At 42.7% G+C, this 20,337-nt stretch overlaps 7 protein-coding genes across 7 annotated transcripts; 4 read left to right on the top strand and 3 right to left on the bottom strand.

Moving 5' to 3' along the window:
- Positions 1–336: 336 nt before the first annotated feature.
- BGW36DRAFT_464510 (fungal-specific transcription factor domain-containing protein) lies at positions 337–3,241 on the bottom strand (the record flags this gene model as incomplete). Its single annotated transcript, XM_046222253.1, has 10 exons — positions 3,148–3,241; positions 3,038–3,080; positions 2,894–2,976; positions 2,014–2,841; positions 1,618–1,950; positions 1,373–1,565; positions 1,273–1,313; positions 1,061–1,216; positions 672–994; positions 337–596 (listed from the first exon to the last, which is right to left on the bottom strand). The coding sequence occupies exons 1-10, from the start codon at positions 3,198–3,200 to the stop codon at positions 337–339; spliced, it is 2,313 nt and encodes a 770-aa protein (XP_046067878.1). The 5' UTR covers positions 3,201–3,241.
- Positions 3,242–4,758: 1,517 nt separating this feature from the next.
- On the top strand, positions 4,759–5,139 carry BGW36DRAFT_431123 (uncharacterized protein; the record flags this gene model as incomplete). Its single annotated transcript, XM_046220935.1, has 2 exons — positions 4,759–4,812; positions 4,873–5,139. 2 exons carry the CDS (start codon positions 4,759–4,761, stop codon positions 5,137–5,139), a joined length of 321 nt encoding a protein of 106 aa, XP_046067877.1.
- A 703-nt stretch (positions 5,140–5,842) lies between these two features.
- BGW36DRAFT_304369 (3-oxoacyl-reductase) lies at positions 5,843–6,747 on the bottom strand (the record flags this gene model as incomplete). Its single annotated transcript, XM_046211960.1, has 2 exons — positions 5,843–6,341; positions 6,398–6,747. 2 exons carry the CDS (start codon positions 6,745–6,747, stop codon positions 5,843–5,845), a joined length of 849 nt encoding a protein of 282 aa, XP_046067876.1.
- Positions 6,748–7,246: 499 nt separating this feature from the next.
- BGW36DRAFT_431121 (uncharacterized protein) lies at positions 7,247–9,936 on the top strand (the record flags this gene model as incomplete). The annotated part of the gene is made up of 16 exons (XM_046220934.1): positions 7,247–7,487; positions 7,543–7,648; positions 7,710–7,717; positions 7,784–7,797; positions 7,847–7,858; positions 7,914–7,995; positions 8,047–8,229; positions 8,284–8,379; positions 8,431–8,481; positions 8,532–8,845; positions 8,915–9,100; positions 9,153–9,235; positions 9,283–9,357; positions 9,414–9,432; positions 9,495–9,698; positions 9,751–9,936. 16 exons carry the CDS (start codon positions 7,247–7,249, stop codon positions 9,934–9,936), a joined length of 1,860 nt encoding a protein of 619 aa, XP_046067875.1.
- A 696-nt stretch (positions 9,937–10,632) lies between these two features.
- On the bottom strand, positions 10,633–11,884 carry BGW36DRAFT_304202 (carboxylesterase; the record flags this gene model as incomplete). The annotated part of the gene is made up of 6 exons (XM_046211944.1): positions 10,633–10,916; positions 10,993–11,260; positions 11,322–11,440; positions 11,490–11,536; positions 11,592–11,686; positions 11,756–11,884. Coding segments are annotated over 6 exons (942 nt in total), but the record flags the coding sequence as incomplete, so codon positions are not given.
- Positions 11,885–12,367: 483 nt separating this feature from the next.
- On the top strand, positions 12,368–13,429 carry BGW36DRAFT_431119 (NAD-dependent 15-hydroxyprostaglandin dehydrogenase; the record flags this gene model as incomplete). Its single annotated transcript, XM_046220933.1, has 3 exons — positions 12,368–12,419; positions 12,519–13,107; positions 13,171–13,429. The coding sequence occupies 3 exons, from the start codon at positions 12,368–12,370 to the stop codon at positions 13,427–13,429; spliced, it is 900 nt and encodes a 299-aa protein (XP_046067873.1).
- A 980-nt stretch (positions 13,430–14,409) lies between these two features.
- Positions 14,410–15,908, top strand: BGW36DRAFT_268038 (fungal-specific transcription factor domain-containing protein; the record flags this gene model as incomplete). The annotated part of the gene is made up of 3 exons (XM_046210134.1): positions 14,410–14,733; positions 14,792–15,696; positions 15,764–15,908. Coding segments are annotated over 3 exons (1,374 nt in total), but the record flags the coding sequence as incomplete, so codon positions are not given.
- Positions 15,909–20,337: the final 4,429 nt, after the last annotated feature.

Below are 20,337 nucleotides of genomic sequence, written 5' to 3'. Positions count from 1 at the left end.
AAAGGAGCTTAAGTGTTTGATATTGCAGAACGCCTGGTTGCAATAATGTGAGGGTTGCCCTCAGGGAGTTTCTTATAAGTATAACATCCATTGATTAGGTAGGGAGTGATCTATTAGGTTACCTTCGCGGCCATGCTTTTCCGAAGTGAGTTGCGTTCAACCTCCCTCGGTAGTAGTCTTGCTATTTCCGAGGGACACTATAGTGGCGTAAACTAAACCTTAGCTTATTCAACTCAACTATTTGGTAGTGTTCAAGGAACGCTACGGAACAACTAGAAGTGTAGGGTTAGGGTTAATGGGTAATTGGTATAGATTTGAAGTAAAAACATTACATCGTTACTTTCTCAATGTACAGGCAAACGGATCGCCTTTTAAAGACGAACTAAGGACAGACCATTCTTCCATCCATGAGGCATTGCTAAATTCAGCCTGTCGCTTCTGCTGTGTTTCCTTTACTTCCTTTAATGCTACTTCCAACATCTGCCATTTGAAGTTCGCCTCATGGTTTCCAAAAATGGAACTTTGCAACTGTGTGGAAGCGGCTTTCTTTTTCATATCTTCTTTTAATAATACGATAAACTGAAGGGCGCGTAATGCTGTAATGGTAGAGACAGGTTAGTTGCCAATCGAGGGGGAAAAAGGGCAGACCGGATTGTTATCCTGGTGCTTACCGTTATGCCAACTACGAGAGAACTGACACAGGGCATGGCAACAGATTTTCAAGTCCTCGAGAGCCTGGTTCGCATGGTCAATCGTTGAAGTATTGTCGTAGATGGTATACAAATGAACCAAAGTCGCAGAGAAGACGATCTTTACGGCTTGGATATTAACACGGAAGAGTCCCCATTGTCGCTCGTATACCTTTAGAAGTTGCGCGATAGCGGATGCAGATGTTCTGCATATATGAGCTATGTCTTGCATATGGGGGATATTGAGCCTGGTATTGATGGCAAAGGGATGATTGGCGAAGATCAAGATTTCGTGATATTGCATGCTGTTTGATATTAATGAAGATATAGAACAACAATCAACAGAATCATCAACTGGATGGAGGCTGTACTTGAGCTGTATAATATGGGGCAGATGTATCTTGCTCGAATCATCGAGGTCAATCCGTAGCGACGGCGGTAGTTCATCAAACCATCTAGCCAGGTTTTCTGTACACTCCGTAACATGGAGGATTCGGGTGCTCGGGGACATGGGAATGGGGGTATACCTGGTTTGCTTGTCAGTTGAGCTAAATAACCTGCTAACACTGTAACCTTGACTGACAGCGCCTCTCGCAATGATTCCATGATTCCGCATAAGGATATCTTGAGGCAATCGCTTCAGTGTTGATTGACCATACCGCTATAGCTTACACAGCACTTACGGTATATTTGCATTGTGTCCATACAGCATCGGTAGCTGTCCATGATGGGCCGGGGTCCATCGTAATATATGGTTCCTCCATATATGATTGCCATTGCCTATATGACTTTAGATCGTCATCGATTTCGGGTATAGAGATTGTTGCTTTCACCGCATTCATCATCGGCGGGCGGCCCATGTAGTAGCTCCAATATCTGCGGCAGTGAGAATTCACAGGTATCCCGTGGTGTTAGAGCTAAGACGTACATGTCCAGAATGTAGACCCCAAAGAAAGTTGTCCGTCGTACATCAGCCTCTGCCCTGCTCATCATGCCAGTCGCTACGTAAGACTCGACGTCCAAGTGCAGTCCGAGATCGACAGCCAGTCTTATCGCCATCCCACTGTACAACCACCCTCGAGCATCCCTAGTGAATGCCGCTTCGTGCGCACTCAATACGACTAGTGCTTGTACCGTCGAAACACTTGGCCTGTCCATTTCGACTTCCAACAAGGCTTTGGCGCGAGAGCTAAAAAATTCGGCCATCGGCGAGGGAAGCTCGGGAATTATGCGAGTAGTGAATGCGACACCAACGGCACACCTTTTGAACACCACATGTCAGCAGAATTCAAGGACCAGATCAGGCAAAATGATATCCACTCACATTGCGCTAACCAGCAATTCAGAGTAATAGGAGGGCATTCGTCCCATATTCTGTGGATGGTCTAGGACTTGATTTCGAGCTTCAAAGAAAAGCTGTCCATCAACAATGTGAGTGGCGGGATCTTCCCAGGTGAGATACAACTTGATAAGATGGTCCTCTAGCTCTCTAGGAATTTTATGACCTAGTCCAGCCTTTTCAAGGATAGATTGGGTGTCCATGCGTGTAGTATTCATGTTTCCATGGTGGGAAGAATTAGAACACCATTGTTGTAGTAAATGAAGATTGGATGTGGCTCCAAAGAAGCGTAGTTCTCCGTCCTCGGCCACCTGGAGAGATCCTACTCGCATCGCCAACGAATCCAAGCCATCCTCAGAGACTGAATTAGGCTTAGCATGGATATGCAGGTCATTTGCCAGGCCATTGGCTGACACGTATGGTTGATGATCACGAAATACATCAGCAGGAACTAGTATGTTATCATGGGTGTTCCGATCAAAAAGCTCAGTCGAGGCGTTGCCATCATCATCCCATGTCCATGATATTGCCTCATCATTTCTGAGACAATGCATAGGTTGCTCCAATTCAGTGACGAAAGGGTCTGCCGAAATGGCCACAGCCAGATGGGTATCTATGCATTCTTCCATGGTTGGAGAGCCTGTCGAAAAGGACTGCAGATGTGAGGCCGCAATTGGCTGGGCTGGCGTCAAGTAAGTCTTGTGTACAGTCGATTGCTCAGTAGAAGTTGGCGTGCACGATGGGATAGGAATTCCATTCTCTACCAGAATCTGCTCGAGTGCTTGTACGCGGGAGAGGATTGGCCTCGGGCCTCTGCAATCAATGAAATCAGGCTTAGTTACACCATATCCGACGGGTTACGTACTTGCGTTTGTCTGGATCAGACCTATATGTACATTCAAAGCCATGGTTCTCGCAGTTCGAGCACTGCGTTTCTTTTCCGTCACACTTACGCCATCTTCTTTAGTCAAGAACGATCACTGATCGTAAGCACCAGATAGGTACCTACCTTTACCTTCCTCTGCCGACAATAATCGCAAGCGGTCGTGGCACTAGAAAACCGTAATACATGTCAGGACTGTAACTTGAAGTGGATCAAGCGGATGTGCAAGGCCTAACTGTTTCCTTGACCGGCCGGAATTGCTAGACGAGCCTGTTCTTCCCGTCGACATGGCTTCAACCCAATCTCGGAAAAAGGCACCAAGGTGTCCAGATATGCACCTGAGAGAGTCGTGTGTGTTAGAGGAGAAGCTTCCGGGGGGTCAGGTTACTTAACCCTAACCAGCACGACCCCGCATCGATCAAGCGTGCCTAACCCTAACTAGTAACCCACCCGGCCAGGACACCGACCGGGTCACCCCCATACATCATCTAAAATAGCCATTTTTCTATCCTTATATCTCACCAAATTATATATAAGCAGGGGCGTAAATTTTAATGAAAATAAATAAGAATTGATTGAGATTACGAAAAATACAGCGTATTTTTAGGTATTTTTAGGTATGTAACTTCTATAAATATGGAATAATTTAATAAAACCTCCAATATATCATTCACCAATATGATATGTACATGTATATAAAGTTGGAGTGACTATCTATATATAATTTTGCTGAGATGTAAGGATAGGAAAATGGCTATTTTATATGGTGTATGGGGATGACCGGGTCGGTGTTCGATTACGTTAGAGAATACGAGATTGCCAACCAATATGCATTCTGTGTATATTACATATTCCGGGGTTCAAGTAAATACTGTAAAATTGGCTATTATTCTTACCACCACACTAAAAGGGATCGTGGGGCAATCTTCGTGGTATTATATACGATGTGGAGCTGATAGTCATGGAGCGCCATCTACGCCAATAAAGGACTGGGCATGCGCCACCAGCGGCATACCTGCACCGAATCGGCAAGCGTGACACCCCAGTGCGGGGAATGCTATGTGGGGGCAGAGACTGTCGCACGCGTGCTTTTCCACCGCAGGAGCTGGCGGCGGCTGCGGAAGGCCAAGGTTAGCAAGCCCTCGAGGGCCGCTTCGGCGCGCATATTAGCAGACCGCAGGACCGGACCACTAGCCTTTATAGAGGCTATTAAGGCCCAGGAGCAGCGGCAGGAGGCCGCCAGGGAGGCCTGGAGGGCGGATTTATGGGTTAGGGGAGGCCATGGAGGAAGAGGGGAGCCCCAGGGGAAGAGTGACAGCTCTGGGCTGCCTGTCACCGACAGGCCAAGCGCCCAAGTTTGGCTCCCAGGAAGGAGACCGGGATCCGCCAGTCCCTATAAGGCCTCCAAATCGCCCTGCGCATATAAGCGACTTGGGGCGAGGAATTCGTTTGTACATTAAAACGTTAGACACCAGTTCGGGGTAGGCAGAGGGGGAATTAGGGGCTTAGGCCCGTATGAGGCCGTCAGCGCCGACTGAAACGAGACCTTCATAGCTGCTAGCTGGGCAAGGTAGTTAAATTTGCATAATTATAATAACAATAATAATACCCCAACAATCACTGACAAGCCTCCGAAATCGCACAGAGGCAAATGCTGGAAAAGCGGTTTCCGAGGTATTGAGTTCACTACTGCAACCTAGGGAAAACATCGGCTCGGTAAATCAATGGGTTGCTCTACGCCATGCCTCCCTTATTATTTAACGACGAGATCTGGGCTTGAATTTTCTTTATTATTATCACTTGTTCTGAAGAACTCCGTTCAAGATCGGAACCAAAATCTGCCGAAGATGGATATGCAATTCCCCGTGTTTCCTGAGGATGAATTTGTCCTCTACGCCACCGTTCGTATAGCAACATTCTCTTCGCTCATAATCCAATAACAGTTGTTTTCTTAAACGCAGCTCTTGGCCATCCCAAATGGTGGTGACAAACTCGAACATCATCTTCGCCGCCTTGTCAGGTTGACGCTTAGTGAACCCGGAACTCTCGATTATGTGATCGCGCGCGATGTCGAAAACACCGATATTTTCCACGTTTACGAGAAATACACCGGCCGCGAAGCCTTCGAGAAGCATATTACTGGCCAAGAATTCAAAGATTTCGCCGCCGCTGGGCTCCTCGCGAGGCCACCGGCACCGAAGGCGCTCAAGCCACTTCAACCTCTGTAGGTGGAACTCATGATGGTGGTGGGTAGGAGGATCCAATGCGAGAAGGGGGAACGTTACCAAATATAACATTTGAAGGCTTCTCCAGTCAACAATTTGATTAGATTGTGGTGTCTAGCCATGGCTATTGAAATTCGAGTATTGATTACTACGAAGAGTATTTTGTAGATCTCTAGCAAGTCTGCATGCAGATTTTGATATCATATGTATTAGCTGGAGAATCGCTCTTTTTACTACTCTCATTGCATTCACAAGGGTTGCAGCTCTGAGCGGTCTGTCATCGATAGACGACGTCCGCAAGCTTGTCTTCTAGGAGGGTGGCCGGGGTCCGTCAGCCGCTATAAGGCCACGAAGCGCCCTGCACAGACAAAAGGGTTGGGAAGACAAATTGGTAAGCGAATTTGAATGTTTTGGCACCAGTTCGGGGCAGGCGGCCTGGCGACCGGGGGAATAAGGAGCTTAAGCCCTTTAAGACCCTCCTGGTTCTCACTTAAGCGAGACCTTCGTAGCCTTAGGTCGGGTAGGTTGTTAAACTTGATTAAATAAATAAATACATGTAAATTGCATTCACATGATATTGTTAGAATGCCTCAGGCCCTAATCGTCTCTTAGTACGTTTGTACGCTCACAAATATTCCCTTCGATAGCTTCACTTCTTAGATTTCAATATAATCATGTTGACATTCTCATATTCTCACAGATATATCTACCGTACAGTTGTATATCCCCCATCAACTACCAGATGTGCTCCATTGACATAACTAGCCTCCGGGCTGAGCAAGAAGCTGATAGCATTCGCCTGCTCCTGTGCGAATGCCATCCGCCGCATAGGTATCAACGAAAGAGCGGCATTGTCCTGGCTCTCGGCGCTGCCTTCCTTTCCGTTCTTACCATACGTAATCTCCAGCATTGGCGTCATAGTAAGGCCCGGGCAAATAGCATTAACTCGAATGCCGTGCGGACCGTAGAACCGGGCTGAGTTCTTGGTGATGCCTAGAACAGCGAATTTGCTGGGCGTATAGGCTGCTAGACCCATGGCGGTTAGGCCCGACATAGATGACACATTAACGATGGCTCCCCGTTGCGACGCAATCGGGTACTTCGAATGTGGCTTATATTTGACGGGGCGTGGATCTTGTTTTCGCATCTGAAGTGCCTCATATTTCTGCGAGAGCCAGAGCCCCCGCTGGTTGATCTGGAACGTTCTTGGGGAGGGATTGTCAGTGTCAAATCCGCAGCTGTACAGTCAGTGGTTACGCACTTATCGAATATGGCTGTTGAAACACTGCTTTCTTCATCGCGAGCGGTTTCGATGCACACGCCAGCGCAGTTGGCGGCGTAGTCGAGGCGTCCCCACCGTTTCACAGCGAATTCTACCATCTGCTTGACATTGTCCTCCTTCGTAACATCCACAGTCGTGAATTGGGCATCTACGGCGTAGGTCGAGGAAATCTCGGATGCTAGCTGATGTCCTTGGGCCTCGTTGAGATCGGCAATTATAACGTTGATCCCATGGCTGGCTAGCTTTCTCGCCGTCGCTTCGCCGATACCTGATGCGCCGCCGGTGACGATCGCGCCGAATCGATCATCGTCTGACCTCACATTGGACATATAACGACGGTACGAGAGCCGCCTTGGTATAGATATGGACAGTGTCGCCACTTTGCGTGGGAAATTAATGAGCACCATGGTGAGTGTCGTACGGAAGGCAGAACAGATAGATGGTTTGATAGTAGATTGCAGATTATACAATATGACTTTTGTATTCCTGACGCAAATAATCTGACAAAAATTACATACTGTCTTATTCTATATCCACGGTTATTGAATCAAAACCATAGTTCTGTTTCTCCTCTCGTGACTCTCGGTCGTCCAGTGCTCGGAATTGATATTTCCGTGGCTGCTGTTGGTGCACCGGCTGATGGGGGTTGTTTCGGCGTCAGTTTGCCATACCGCGGCAATAACGACAAAGTCCAGGATTTCCGAGTTGAGAGTCAAAAGATGTACTTGTACTACTATTTAGTCCGTAGCATCCGGCTATGCCCAAATGTGAGGAATCCCAGCAACGATTCAAGTTCTGATAACCAAAAAGAAAACCTAAGCCCCTACAATGTCTCCCCTCTGGAGCAGCTTGCCGGTCGAATCCAACGTGGTGCGCGATAATGGCATCACGAATGGCTCGACCAAAAACAGCCAATCAAATGGATCTGCCGAAGAGCCTGTTCCTGTAGATATCTCAACTGAGATCCAATATCCCCAGAATGGATCGGGTCGCAATTACGCCCTGCCAAATACCTGGCACTCCAAGAAGACTAAGATCCGCGTTGTTTGTATTGGAGCAGGACCTTCAGGTAAGCTTGGCTTGATAGAAGTGCATGTCGCAATGCTCTACTCACTTGGACTCAGGTATTTGTCTTGCCTACAAAATGCAGCACCAGATGGACCCAAATACCTGGGAACTGTCCATTTACGAGAAGAATGACGACATTTGTGGCACGTGGTATGAGAACAAGTGAGTAACTCCCAGGCGCTATTATTGTTGATCAGATGTGCTGATCCCTTTTGATCAACAGATACCCAGGTACGTTTATATGAAAGCTTCCACAATCCATCCAGGCGTAATACTAACCGATGATCGGCACAATAGGCTGTGCCTGCGATGTAAGTTCTTGCTCGCACAACCCTGAAAAACAAAAGCTGACCATAGCAGATTCCTTCGCACGTGAGTGCAATCTGAAGATTGTTGGATATGCAGGCAATGAACTAAGCAATACAAGATCTACACCTACAGCTTCGAGCCTAACCCTCAATGGTCGACCTACTTTGCATATGCGCCGGAAATCCTCCAGTACTTCAGGAGTGAGTCCATATTGTCTCTAAGCCGAGGACTCAGACTGATAAGAAGTGTAGAATTCGCCGAAAAACACCAATGTCGCCGCTTCATCCAAGTGAACTCGAAGGTGGTAGCTGCTACATGGCATCCGAGCGAAGGCATTTACAAAATCGTCATTGAGGATACTACTACTGGAGAAACGAGGGAGGACTGGTCGCACGTACTCGTGAATGCGACGGGAAATCTTAATAAATGGAAATGTCTGTGCACAACTCCATCGTTTCGAAGCGTTTGACTAACGAAGGAATGTATAGGGCCTGAAATCGAAGGGTTGCACGACTTTGCCGGGCCAAAGATGCATCCGTCCCAGTGGGATGAATCTGTTGACTTCGCAGGCAAGACAGTTGGCAGTAAGTCTCTGTGCCAGGAATGACAAGCTCGAGTCACTCATTGATTGATAGTTATCGGCACCGGATCTACCGCAATTCAAGTCGTTCCTCAGCTCCAAAAAAGTAGGACATCCCAGTACATTTCTACCTAGCAAACTAACACAGTCGACTAGTCTCAAAGAATCTGAAGCTGTTCATGAGATCTCCAACCTGGATCAGCCCCCCCTTCGGAGGAGATGTGTTGAAAGATGACATTAAAGGCGGACAGGAGAACACCGCCAGTCGGCAGTACGTCTTCACCGAGGAAGATAAACGCAAATTCAGGGAAGATCCAAATTTCCTGCTAAATTTACGGCAGAAAATCGAGGCCGAGGTAAATCTACTTTTCCCATTCTTCGAGCGAGGAACGAATTTGCAGAAAAAAATGCATTCCAAGATGACGGAGGAGATGAACACACGTATTGGATCCGGGCATGATGAGTTAAAGGTGTGAAGATACCGCCGGTCAATCCACGGAAAAAAGAAAAAACAGTCAGGCATATTGACAAATCTCTAGAAACATTTGATTCCCAAATGGCTCCCAGGCTGCCGTCGGATAACTCCAGGAGACGGCTATCTCGAGGCTCTCACCCAAGAGAACGTCCAACCGATTTTCAATGACATCTCCAAGATCACGCGGGACGGAGTAATTGACTTTGATGGAGAGCTTCATAAGGTTGATATCTTGGTGTGCGCTACTGGGGTAGGTATGCACTTGGTTGACCGCTCCGATTCAAGACTAATCAGCTACCTAGTTCGATATTCCATATGCCCCCCATTTCAAACTAACAAACGGAGACGGTATTAACATGCAAGATGACTGGAATAACGACCCAAAGTAAGTGACAGATCCCCTGAAAGCGTTCCACGCTCACAGCTATGGAGTCTGTATCTTGGAGTGACTGCTCCACGATATCCAAACTATTTCGTCATGGTTGGTGTCGGTGGAACATGGGCCAAGTAAGGATCTTTCTTTATTGTTGTTTTATGAAACCAACTGCTAAATACCTCCGTAGTGGAACCATCCTGCCTGCTGTAAGAACCCTCATTTTCCAATTGTCCATATCCCGTCAGATCATGATTGACATAATCTACAGTTGGAGACCGCCTCCGAACACTTCATTAAGATATTTCGCAAAATGCAAGAGGAAGGCATCAAGTCGATCGAAGTCACCCAGGATGCATGTGACGATTTCATCTACCATCTGGAGCTATTCCACAAATCCAAGCAAACTGTCTGGAGCGACAGCTGTCGCAGCTGGTACAAGAAGAATGGCAAAGCATGGATCTGGCCAGGTGCTGTAAGTCAACCGTCTACGGAAAAATAATTAATGGCATACTAATTAACTGCAGACTATCCACTACCTAAAGACCCTTAACGCGCCTCCACGCTATGAAGACTACAAGTTCACGTACTGGAAGGGCCGGCGATTCGCCTACTTTGGTGATGGCAATGTTCAAGCAACCGTCTTGAAAGAAGACGTTTCGGCCTTGGCACCATATATCAGGAAGAGCGATCACCCGTGGGATATTGCGTAGATTGCCGGGGTTTGGACCGAGTCCTTGTCGTTTTGCTGTATAATTTCGGATTTATTGTACTTGAGTCCTTAGAATGTAACACTGAAACTGCCATGCAGACGATTTAAATATTTTCTTCAAATGTTCAGATGTCCAGTTTTTTGAACTCGTACAATCCAGTCTCACTTGGTCGACTAACAAATGAACATTGAATAGTATCGATTGCCTTCTGTTTATCCAGATGGCGTTTGGAAATTAGTTCAGTTTGAGCTTTACCTTGCCTGCCCATGTCTCTCTAAGAAAAGGTACTACGTAACCTTTCTACCCACCAGATAGATCAAGAGCCCGGGTTGCTCTGTCTCTCTATCAATTAATGGCCCTAAAATGGATGAGTTGTTGTGATTTTATTCAAGTGTCAATTCTAAGTCAACTGTGTACATATTCGCTAATTATTTTCCGTGTTACAGAGCTATCCGTCAGGAATATTGGCGTATACTGCATAACATTGAATATTGTATTAACGTAGTTTGAGATGGAAGGCTATATGTATTAGTCATCCATTCATGATAAAATTACCTGGTTTGCTGCACATACAGAGATTGCTCAATTCATTGTGGAGCACCTCTGTTGCCAATAATTCTTACAATCAAAAATGTTACTTCTCCCATGTGATCAATTGATATGTTGAGTCTAATTTTCCATATACCATATAAAAATTTAGGGCATCGATTCAATCACCCACTTCACTCCCAATATGAGATTTTCGTTAAACTCGTTCGTTTTCTGTACGGGAAATGTCCAGAAATAGTGAGGGTAGCCTGCGTAGTAATCGAGTTTGCTCGTCACTCTCGCCCGAAGGAGAGCCTCATGGAACATTTGAGGATCTTCACCAAGCGGGTCCTTCTCACATGCGACGAGATACGTCGTCGGGAGGGCGTCCAGATTCTTATGGAGAAGGACTGAAAAGAAAGGATCAGATCGGGATGAGACTCCATACGCAGCTAATATCACATACGAAACAAAAAGGAAAAGTGAGTTAGCTGGTGACTGCAGAGTTCTTGGGTCGTCGCTTCTTACCACGAAAGGTCTCCATAACTGGTATGTCAATCATAGAGGAGTCGGTATTCTTTGCTAGAGACTCCTCGAACCGTTGCTTGAATTCAACAGGAACAACAGAAGGGTCTACAGTGATTGGTGCAATCCCGATTAGTCCTTTATTGATCCTTGGCCCTTCCCATTCGAGGGTTCTCAAGGCCATTGCAATAGCAAGATTGCCTCCTGCCGAACCTCCAATCGAGTAGAAGCGATTTTTGTTGCCGGAAATCATTTCCACGTTGTCCACAGCCTGCCAAAAATATAAGTTAAAGACAGTATCTTCCTTGATGAAATCTTGGTAAGAGACATACCCACTTATAAGCAAATTCGCAATCATCGAGACCAGCGGGATATTTGTGCTCAGGTGCCAGTCTGTATTTGACTGAGACGAGAACAGTAGGCACGGAAACACACAAAATTCGACATAATGCTATGAAAGAGGATCAGTGTCAAATTCCCTAAACAATAGCGCCACATACTGTCTTCGCTGTTGAGGTCGCCTAGGGCCCATCCTCCGCCATGGCAACTTTCAGATCACGTCAGTCAATCTGAACCGCGCTCACCAAGGCTTATATACATACTATACGCCGACCGGAAGTATACCTTCTCTTTCCTGGGGCTTATATACGCGCACCTGGACTCCGGGTCGAATCTCGTAGTCCTCTGCATTATCAATCTCAACTGTATTCAAATGAGGAATGGAAAAAGCCAACCTCCCCTAAAGGTTTAACCTACTAGTAATGACATTTTTAGGACCTGGTTTAGCAAAAAGCTTCAGGGTTTCACCAAGCTTGCTGTATTGCCTTCGAATCTCAGACACATTTCCTTTGAGTAAGAATCGACCACCTGTGGCTTCCTCGGCCTGTGTCATGGATGTTAGTTAGGCAAACGCGGTCTACGTAAACTTTCCGTATGGCTAGCGGTGTCTAACCTGGAGCCAATCTTCCGTGTATAAGGTGCAAGTCATGGTTGAATTATTTCCTTTTTAATATAATAACGATAGGCCCATTAAGATTTGCTCAAGCGGTTAAAAGGTCGACAAATTTTGGGGAGTATGGAATTGAAAACATTGTATGCAATAATGCTGAGGGTATTCGTCTTTAATAATGCTGCGATCGCTCAATTCAAATGTGACATGTTATCTTGCGAAACTCTGATATTAATTTGTTGACTAACTCGGATTAGTGCCATTCAATTGTTACCGTTGCTGGAAATAGCATTTCCGAGTGTAGGTTAAGTTGCGGGTCACCCCTAACCTCGGTAATAGGGAGGTACATTATTGTGAGTCTAGAGCAAAGTAAACAATTTGACAGAATATGAGCATTAACTCTGCACGATAGAAGGCCAAAGTATCGACATGTCTTTCTCTGTCGTTGGGAAATCTGCAATGATTACAGGATCCGGGTCTGGTAGGTCAAGATGCTTTCGCCGTTCACTAGGGTAGCGCCGGAGAACATATTTGAATATTGCAAGTGTTTAATGTTGATGCTTGTAACCATACATAATAGGATTGAATTTCTGTTTCGCAAAGGCTCTTCTATCTAAAGGCTGCAATATTGTCCTCGCTGACGTTGCGCTTCGACCAGAAGCGAAGGAATTCCTGGAATGTAATCAATTTCGTTCTCCAGGAAGCGCCCGAGCGATATTCCAGAAATGCGATGTATCGAAATGGAAAGATTTAGAAAGCGTATTTGCTCACGCAGAGGAGGAATTCAGGAGTTTGGACATTGTTTGTCCTGGTGCGGGTGTTTACGAGCCTCTATGGTCCAATTTTTGGTACCCTCCCGGCAAAAGCCCATCCACAGATGGCACAGATAGCAATGGGTACAAGATGTTGGACGTCAACCTTGTCCACCCTATCCGGGTCACTCAGTTGGCCATCCGGCATTTTCTAGCGCACAAGAAACGTGGAAGCATCGTGCATGTTTCGAGTATCGCCGGTCAGGACGCAGCGTTTCCAACACCAATGTACGTCGCTAGTAAATGGGGTGTAAGTGGGTTCGTTCGAAGTCTTGCGCCGCTGGAGAAGGGCCTTGGGATCAGGGTAACAGCAGTGGCCCCTGGAGTTGTCAAGACTCCATTATGGATTGAGGCTCCGTGAGTGATGACACCTGCAGTTCAACAGACCAGAGATCATAGAATAGTCCTAATATACCCCAGGGAGAAAATGAAAATGATCACCAAAGATGACGAATGGGTGACCCCCGAGGCAGTTGCAGAAGTGATGGTTGACTTGATCGAAAAGGACGAGTGCGCTGCTGGTAGGATCGATGGTGGGACAATCCTCGAGGTCGGGAAACGAGTCCGTCGAGTAGAGCAGCTCAATGATCCTGGGCCGGGAGGAGCAGGCAGTACAATGGGCCATAAAGATACGGCTACCCGTGAAATCATTGGGAGACTGATGGAGGATGGATATTAATAATTGATATTGTCATGCCCGCTTTCTGTATACAAGGCTAGGATCGCGTGTATAAAACAGCGTTGGGCGAGTCTGATAAGACTACTAGCGACAGACCATGGTGGCCCTGTAAGAGGACATGGTTGCAATTACACCGGTAAAACCCTTGAAACCTAAAACCGTATCGTAACTATCCAATAGAAATATGTGATCTAGCCCACTTCCCCGCACGCCCAAGCCCCACCAGTCGAGGTTAGCGTCCAACCATTGCTCCGCTAGCTAGAGGCAAGTCGGGTTAGTGTGCTACCTTGCTTCTTATATCTACAAGCGCCCCCTGTTAAACCGATGAGAAACCGATAAATCTGACTTCATCTCACCGGCTACGGCTATAGGGGAATCATGCCCGCCTTATTTGAGGGAATAAGCGCTCGACAAGGACGTGACGAGGATAAACCCAATCCTCCACCTCGCCCGAAATATCGTCGCGCGTCGAGGGCCTGTCGACCATGCAGCTTGCGAAAGGTCCGCTGCGATCTCGTCAGAGGAGGAGACCCATGCACGAATTGTAGATTAGATGACGTTCGTTGCTTTGTCGGGGAGAGTAGACGTGGGGGCAGGTGAGTAACTGCCAATAACTAACCTCCCCGTAATATATCAATATCTATGTAGATACACGTACTAAATATTCGATAGAGGAGCACGCAGACGACAATCGCCTGTTGAGTTTAGTCCGGTGGCCATTGCAACTGATGATCAAACAACGGTGCAGAATGATAGAGGCAGGGAAGTAGTAGAGGGCCTATCGTGTCGACAGGAAAACGGTATGTGCTCATTACTGCGGGATTGGCTACTCATTTGGCCGCTAACGCTCTTCCGCAGCGTCCGCTCAAATTACCGTATTTTCAGATAACAGACGCAGCCTCGGTCCTTACCCCGAACCGTGCTCGAATGTGAAGACACCATTGCCAAGTGGTTCCAGCTTCTCACCACCGCTACGTCATGGCTGCCGACAGTTGAAGAGCAACTCCCCCCTTACATCTCTATCCATTGACCTACCGTTATACATTCGGCCGTTACGAGCCGCTATTAGTCCTGTCGATCTTGATTTCCTGTCGATGAAAGGTGCCTTCGAGCTACCGCAGGACCACCTCGGCGAAGCACTACTGGACACATACCTGCAATTTGTCCACCCATATATTTTAGTGTTGGACCGAGCCAACTTGCTACGTGTCTTCGATACTAGGTCAGTTCCTTCGGTGGATTGTGACGAAGATTCTAAGCTCAGTCTGCTTCTGTACTGGGCAATTATCTTTGCAGCTAGCTCAGTAAGCATTTCCACAAGTCATTTGTCCCAAATATATCACTGATAATCCGTCCTCATAGCACATTAAAATGTCTATCTTGCAAGAAATGGGATATGACTCGCGTTCAGCAGCTCGCAGGGCACTGTTTCGGAAGACAAAACTACTCTATGACCTTCATATAGAGCAAGACCCTATCACATTACTCCAAGCAGTCTTACTCATGTCATATCGATTCAAAGAGACTGATAATCAGCGAGAGCTATGGTTCATCGCAGGTTTCTCCACGCCATTCCTTCAAAGCATGGATTTTTCACGCTTGATTCGGATCTCAGCGCCGTCAACCAAACGAACCAAGCTACTCCGGAAGATATGGTGGAGTTGTTTCGTGCGAGATACGCTCATTGCTGAGCAGTTGATGAGCCCGTCAAAAACCAAGACCGAAGAAAGTGACATTCCGCTGCTGACTCTCGATGACTTCGACCTATCCCGAGATTCGGATGAGGCTCTCCGCACATCAGCCATTATCTACATCGATCAGACAAAGCTCTGTATCCATATCAATCGTGTTCTTGAAATGCACGCCTCCGTCACAGCTCTGATTTCCTCTGACCCAGCTTTCAGTTACGGTTCCACTGAGGCGGCAATCAGCGATTTACTTGCCCGAAAGATCCGCATGTACGACACGGATTTCACAAAGTGGGTCAATGATTTAAGTGAAGAAGCAAAACTGAACGAGTCCACTGCTGGCGATTCTAGCTTGCAGCTTCAGCAGACCCTACTACATATGACGTACCTTATTGGTTTGAGCATCTTGCATCGACCTCTAGTCCTCCCTTCAAAGTCAGAGGTGGCGCTCGCAAGACACATAAATATCAGTATCCGAACACTCTCGAAGGACCGGTTACACCACATCGCAACTCAGACGACAGTGCTAGCCAAGACTATACTGCAACAGCAGTTCTGTGAATATATGCCACCCTACAGGTAGCCAATCCCTCTTTCTCTTTTCACTGTTGAGGGTTTTCCCCTTGTTCTATGGCTAATAGATCAGTATAACCCTTCTAACTACCGCCATCACCGTTCACTTAATGGATATACAATTTGGCCACAGCGCGGCCGTTGAACGGCTACGGAAGGAAGTTGGCATATGCGTCAGACTCCTCGAAGACCTTCGGGAGATATATGCCGAAGCTGACCGATCTTTGGACATTCTCCTCCCAGGACTATTAAAAGCAGGGATACCTTGCGTTGAATCGACACTGCCTTTGCCGCGAAGGGAAGAAGAATATGGGCTCGAAGCGCAGAATGTCGCTGTTCAGCCATCCCCTAACGAAAGTAAAGTAACGACAAAAGTATCTGATAGCCAAGCAGGCGCAGTGGGTTCAAGTATTGAGCATAACACCGCTCATGGTAACTGGAATAGTCCTGACAATAAACCTACATCCACTGGAAACTTTCTTATCTCGCCTCCGATACGACTAACATCGTCCTCTCGCAGTGAGAATCTACCCGGGATTATGGACTGGAGAAGTTTCTCGCATCTAGCCACCGCAACACAAGCGCCCCTACAGCCCATCACGGATATTACGACGGTTGGTGACGAGGGTGCGTTTGGCACTGGTGTGCCGGGTTTGGTGGACGATGGAGTAATGCTTGATTTTTTCTCAGGGCTGTTTGATTCTGGCCCTGGTACCCCGACTTCTTTCCCTCCCCTGTTTTTCACCGAGAGGATAAATGCATGATGACTATAGTTCAGGCACAAGTCGAAGAAAATATGTTTCATGTTCAAGACCACGTAAGACGCTGATCAGTGTACATCTTGTCCATATTAGGCTTTTGAGGGGAGAATTCTTGGAGCCGTGCATATTTGAGTCTATTGAGAACAAACAAGTGTTTATAACATTAATTGTGTAGGTCAAAGTCAGAGCACTTTTTAATTATCTTCTTCAATGGTTTCCACTGCTTAAGTCATGCACTCATTCTAAATGTAGGATATAGGGATATTTATTAACCGTGGTTAAGCATTCTAGAGAAGACTATTCTACGGTATTACAGTATTAGTTAGGTTGCAGATGTCACAGTTCCAAGGCGAGAGATCGAAAACAGGAGTCTATTCATTAACAAGACGAACTCTGAAGAACTAAACAAACAAAAAAAGTTCAGATTTATAAATATAAGCTTCTCAATTAATCTATTTATATTCTATTTATTTATATAATCAAGTTTTACGACGTTACCCGGCTAACATCAATGCAAAATCGCGGTATTAGTGCTGCTATTTGATTTTACTAATAAATATTGGTGTGGTGCTGTCAAAACATAATCAACGATTCGTCTGAGATCGAAGGTCACTCAGGATATTTTGCTAACAAAGTAGAGAAGAGCTGTAGATAATAAATAATAAAAGAGTAAGTCATTAAGGTATTAAATAATAATATATTATTTGTTATAAAGATAAAATATAATCAACTAAATATATAATAATGAATGAGAGTCTATATATATCAAGGATATTAAAATCTATACTTTAATATTTAGAATTACTTACTTTGCTATATAAAGATAAATAATTCTATATCTAAAAATGTTTATTTTATTGAGTCATATGTAGGCAGTCATTTGGTTCGGTTCGGACCGAACCAAAACCGATCTGAAACCCGAATGGTCTGGTTCTGGTCCTATATACAGCGAACCGAAGCGGTTCGGTTCACCAAGTCTAGGACCATATGGTTTTTTAGGGCCCATTTGGGTCTGGTTCGGTTTAGGTTTTCGGTTTGGTTTTATCTGAATATCTGAATACTAGTGGATTTCTATAATAATACTAATATATTTAGGTTTAATCCTAATCCTTTATAATTATTATTGATTATATAATCATTTCCGAAGCAGCTTTTCATGAATTAAATTCATATTTTTTGAATTAGGACTTTGTTTTGGATATTTTTATAAATATTATAATAAATTCTTAATATTTAGATTATAATCTAAGAATTATCTGGATGGCAATAATACCTTTTCTACTTTTTATTTATATTTTTGGATTATGTTGTACGGCTATAGCCAATGGTCAACCTATCTATTAGAGAAAATATATATATATATTTCTATACCCGTTCTATAGTATTCACCATTACTAACCTATTTTTTCAGTATATTTCAACAATTGGATAAAAAATTATAATTTAAATAATTAATTATAATTTTTATATTATTTATCTATCTAATTCACTAAAATTTAAAAAGATTTTAATATATTTTTAAGGATAAAATCTAACTATAGTTAAAAATTCTTTGATACGGTTCGGTTATCTGAATGAAAACCAGACCAGACTTGAACCGATCTAACCATAATTAGTAATTATTCTTTAACGTGGTTCGGTTTCGGTTTAGAGAGTCAGAACCGTTTGATTTTCAGTTCTGGTTCCAATATTAGGGACCAAACCGAACCGATCCACTTTTGGGTTTGGTTCAGAAACTCAGGACCAGAACCGAACTGTCAAAAGTTGTCAACAACTCGTCTCAAGATCGGAGATCTTAGAGGATATTCTGCTAATATAAGATAAAAGAGTAATATAAGATTAATATTGGAGGACTATCTATTAAGGATAATAGTAATAGTAAGAAGATTATTGAATATTAAATAGTAGTATGCTATTTGATATAAAGATAAAAGATAATTAATTAAATATATAATAGTAAATGAGTGTCTATATATACTAAAAGATATTGAAGTTATGCTTTAATATCTAAAATTATTACTTTATTATATAGAAGCTATATTTCTATATATTAAAACTTTGCTTTATTAAGTCATGTGTTTGGTATATGCTAAAATTAGACATTAATTTATAATTCTGATGATTATTATACTAATCGTTGTAGCTAGATGAAAAGTGTAATTATTTTTTAGTTTTATTTCTATAATATCTAATTGTACTATATAATAATCATGATTATTATCATTCTAATTTTATTAAATGCTTATATAATAGCATCCATTATAATATTTATTGATTATGATTTATTAATTTTTATGATAATTCTCTTTTTAAAGGTTGACGTCCTAATAGCATAATAAATAGTTAGTTATGCTTATGTTTTTAAATAAATATCTTTATTTTATAAATTCTTATTCTTATAATGATGGTTTAATTATATCTTTAAAAAAGCCTTTTTATATCTAAAAATCAAAGCTTATTAATCATTTAAAAGATAAGGATTTTAAGATGATTATTCTCTATATTTATTATACAAATTTAAATAAATCTTATATAATAATTAAAAGATTTTTTTATTATAATGAATATACTCGTTTAAATTAAAAATATATTAAATTAAAAACTTTTTTTCTAATAAAGAATAATGGCAGCTTATAATTATTTAAAATTAAATTTATATTTAGAAGAAAAAGGCTTTTAAGAAATTTCATTATTTAGAACTGTAAGATGATCTTTTTTAGAAATATATTAATAATTTTATAGTAAAAGATATATAGAATATTATTAAACTAGAAAGATTAGAGAAGGAAGAACAAAAAGAAATAAAAGAAAAAAGATAAGAGAAAAAGTAAAGAAAATTGATTAATTAATAAATTAATAAAATAGTTATTATTGTCTTTTAAACTTATTTTAAATTATTTAAAAATAATTTTCTTAACCTCTTACTTTTTAAATTCTTTAATAATAAAAGACTTGAATTTTTCTAGACAGTTTAAATGCTTAACTGATTTCTATAAGTTATATTTAGATCTATATTCTATCTATTTAATCAAATAAAAGATTCTTCTTTATTCTAACTTCCTTTTTCTGATAAAGTTAATTTTAAATTTATTATTATCTATTTTATTTTTATTATTCTTTAGGTTCTCTATAAATTCTAATAATAAGATATGAAATATTAGATATATTTTTATCTTTATTAATAACTAAAGTTTATAATTATTATTAGTAAATTTTTTTTTAATTTTAAAAGATCTATATTTAATTATATTGAGTTTATTATTTAATCTTTTATTTAGAATATTAAAATTCTTCTATTTTATAATTTATTATAAAAAATAAACTTTCTTTTCTTTTTAAAGATTAACACATTCTTATATTTTTTATTATAATAGGTTTTTATTCTTTGTTTTATCTATTCAATATTTTATAAGATTATTTGATAGAATATTTAGAGATTCTTTATTTATATTATTATAATTTCTAATAGTCCTTTTCTTAATATATTAGATTATATTATTCTTAGATATTATTTAAGATTTATAAAATATGATACTTATTTTATAATTATATTTATTGAATTATTTATTATAAATTATATTATGAATCCTCCTTTAGGGGCCCGCGCCGCCCGATCCGGCGTCCCCAGCGGCCACTTCCAGCATCTCTGGCCCCAGGAACTAATCCTAGATAGTCAACTTGTTCGTGCTGCTTTAATAGTTTAAAATTACCACTGAAACGTTTGGTATCGGTGTTGTACCGTCCTTTTCCCCTATCCCATACATCGTGGTTCAGACGGGTGAACACCTAGGGGGCTTTTGTTTATATGGCATTACTACCTCTCATATCCTGACGAAACTATAAAATCCGGAATGAGTTCCTCCCTGGTTCAATGTCTTCTCTGTAT

This window comes from Talaromyces proteolyticus (genome assembly GCF_021365285.1).
Source record: "Talaromyces proteolyticus strain PMI_201 chromosome Unknown BGW36scaffold_11, whole genome shotgun sequence".
Lineage (NCBI taxonomy): Eukaryota > Fungi > Ascomycota > Eurotiomycetes > Eurotiales > Trichocomaceae > Talaromyces > Talaromyces proteolyticus.
The sequence above is the reverse complement of the archived record's forward strand: the minus strand, read 5'-3'. Positions and strand labels throughout refer to the sequence as shown.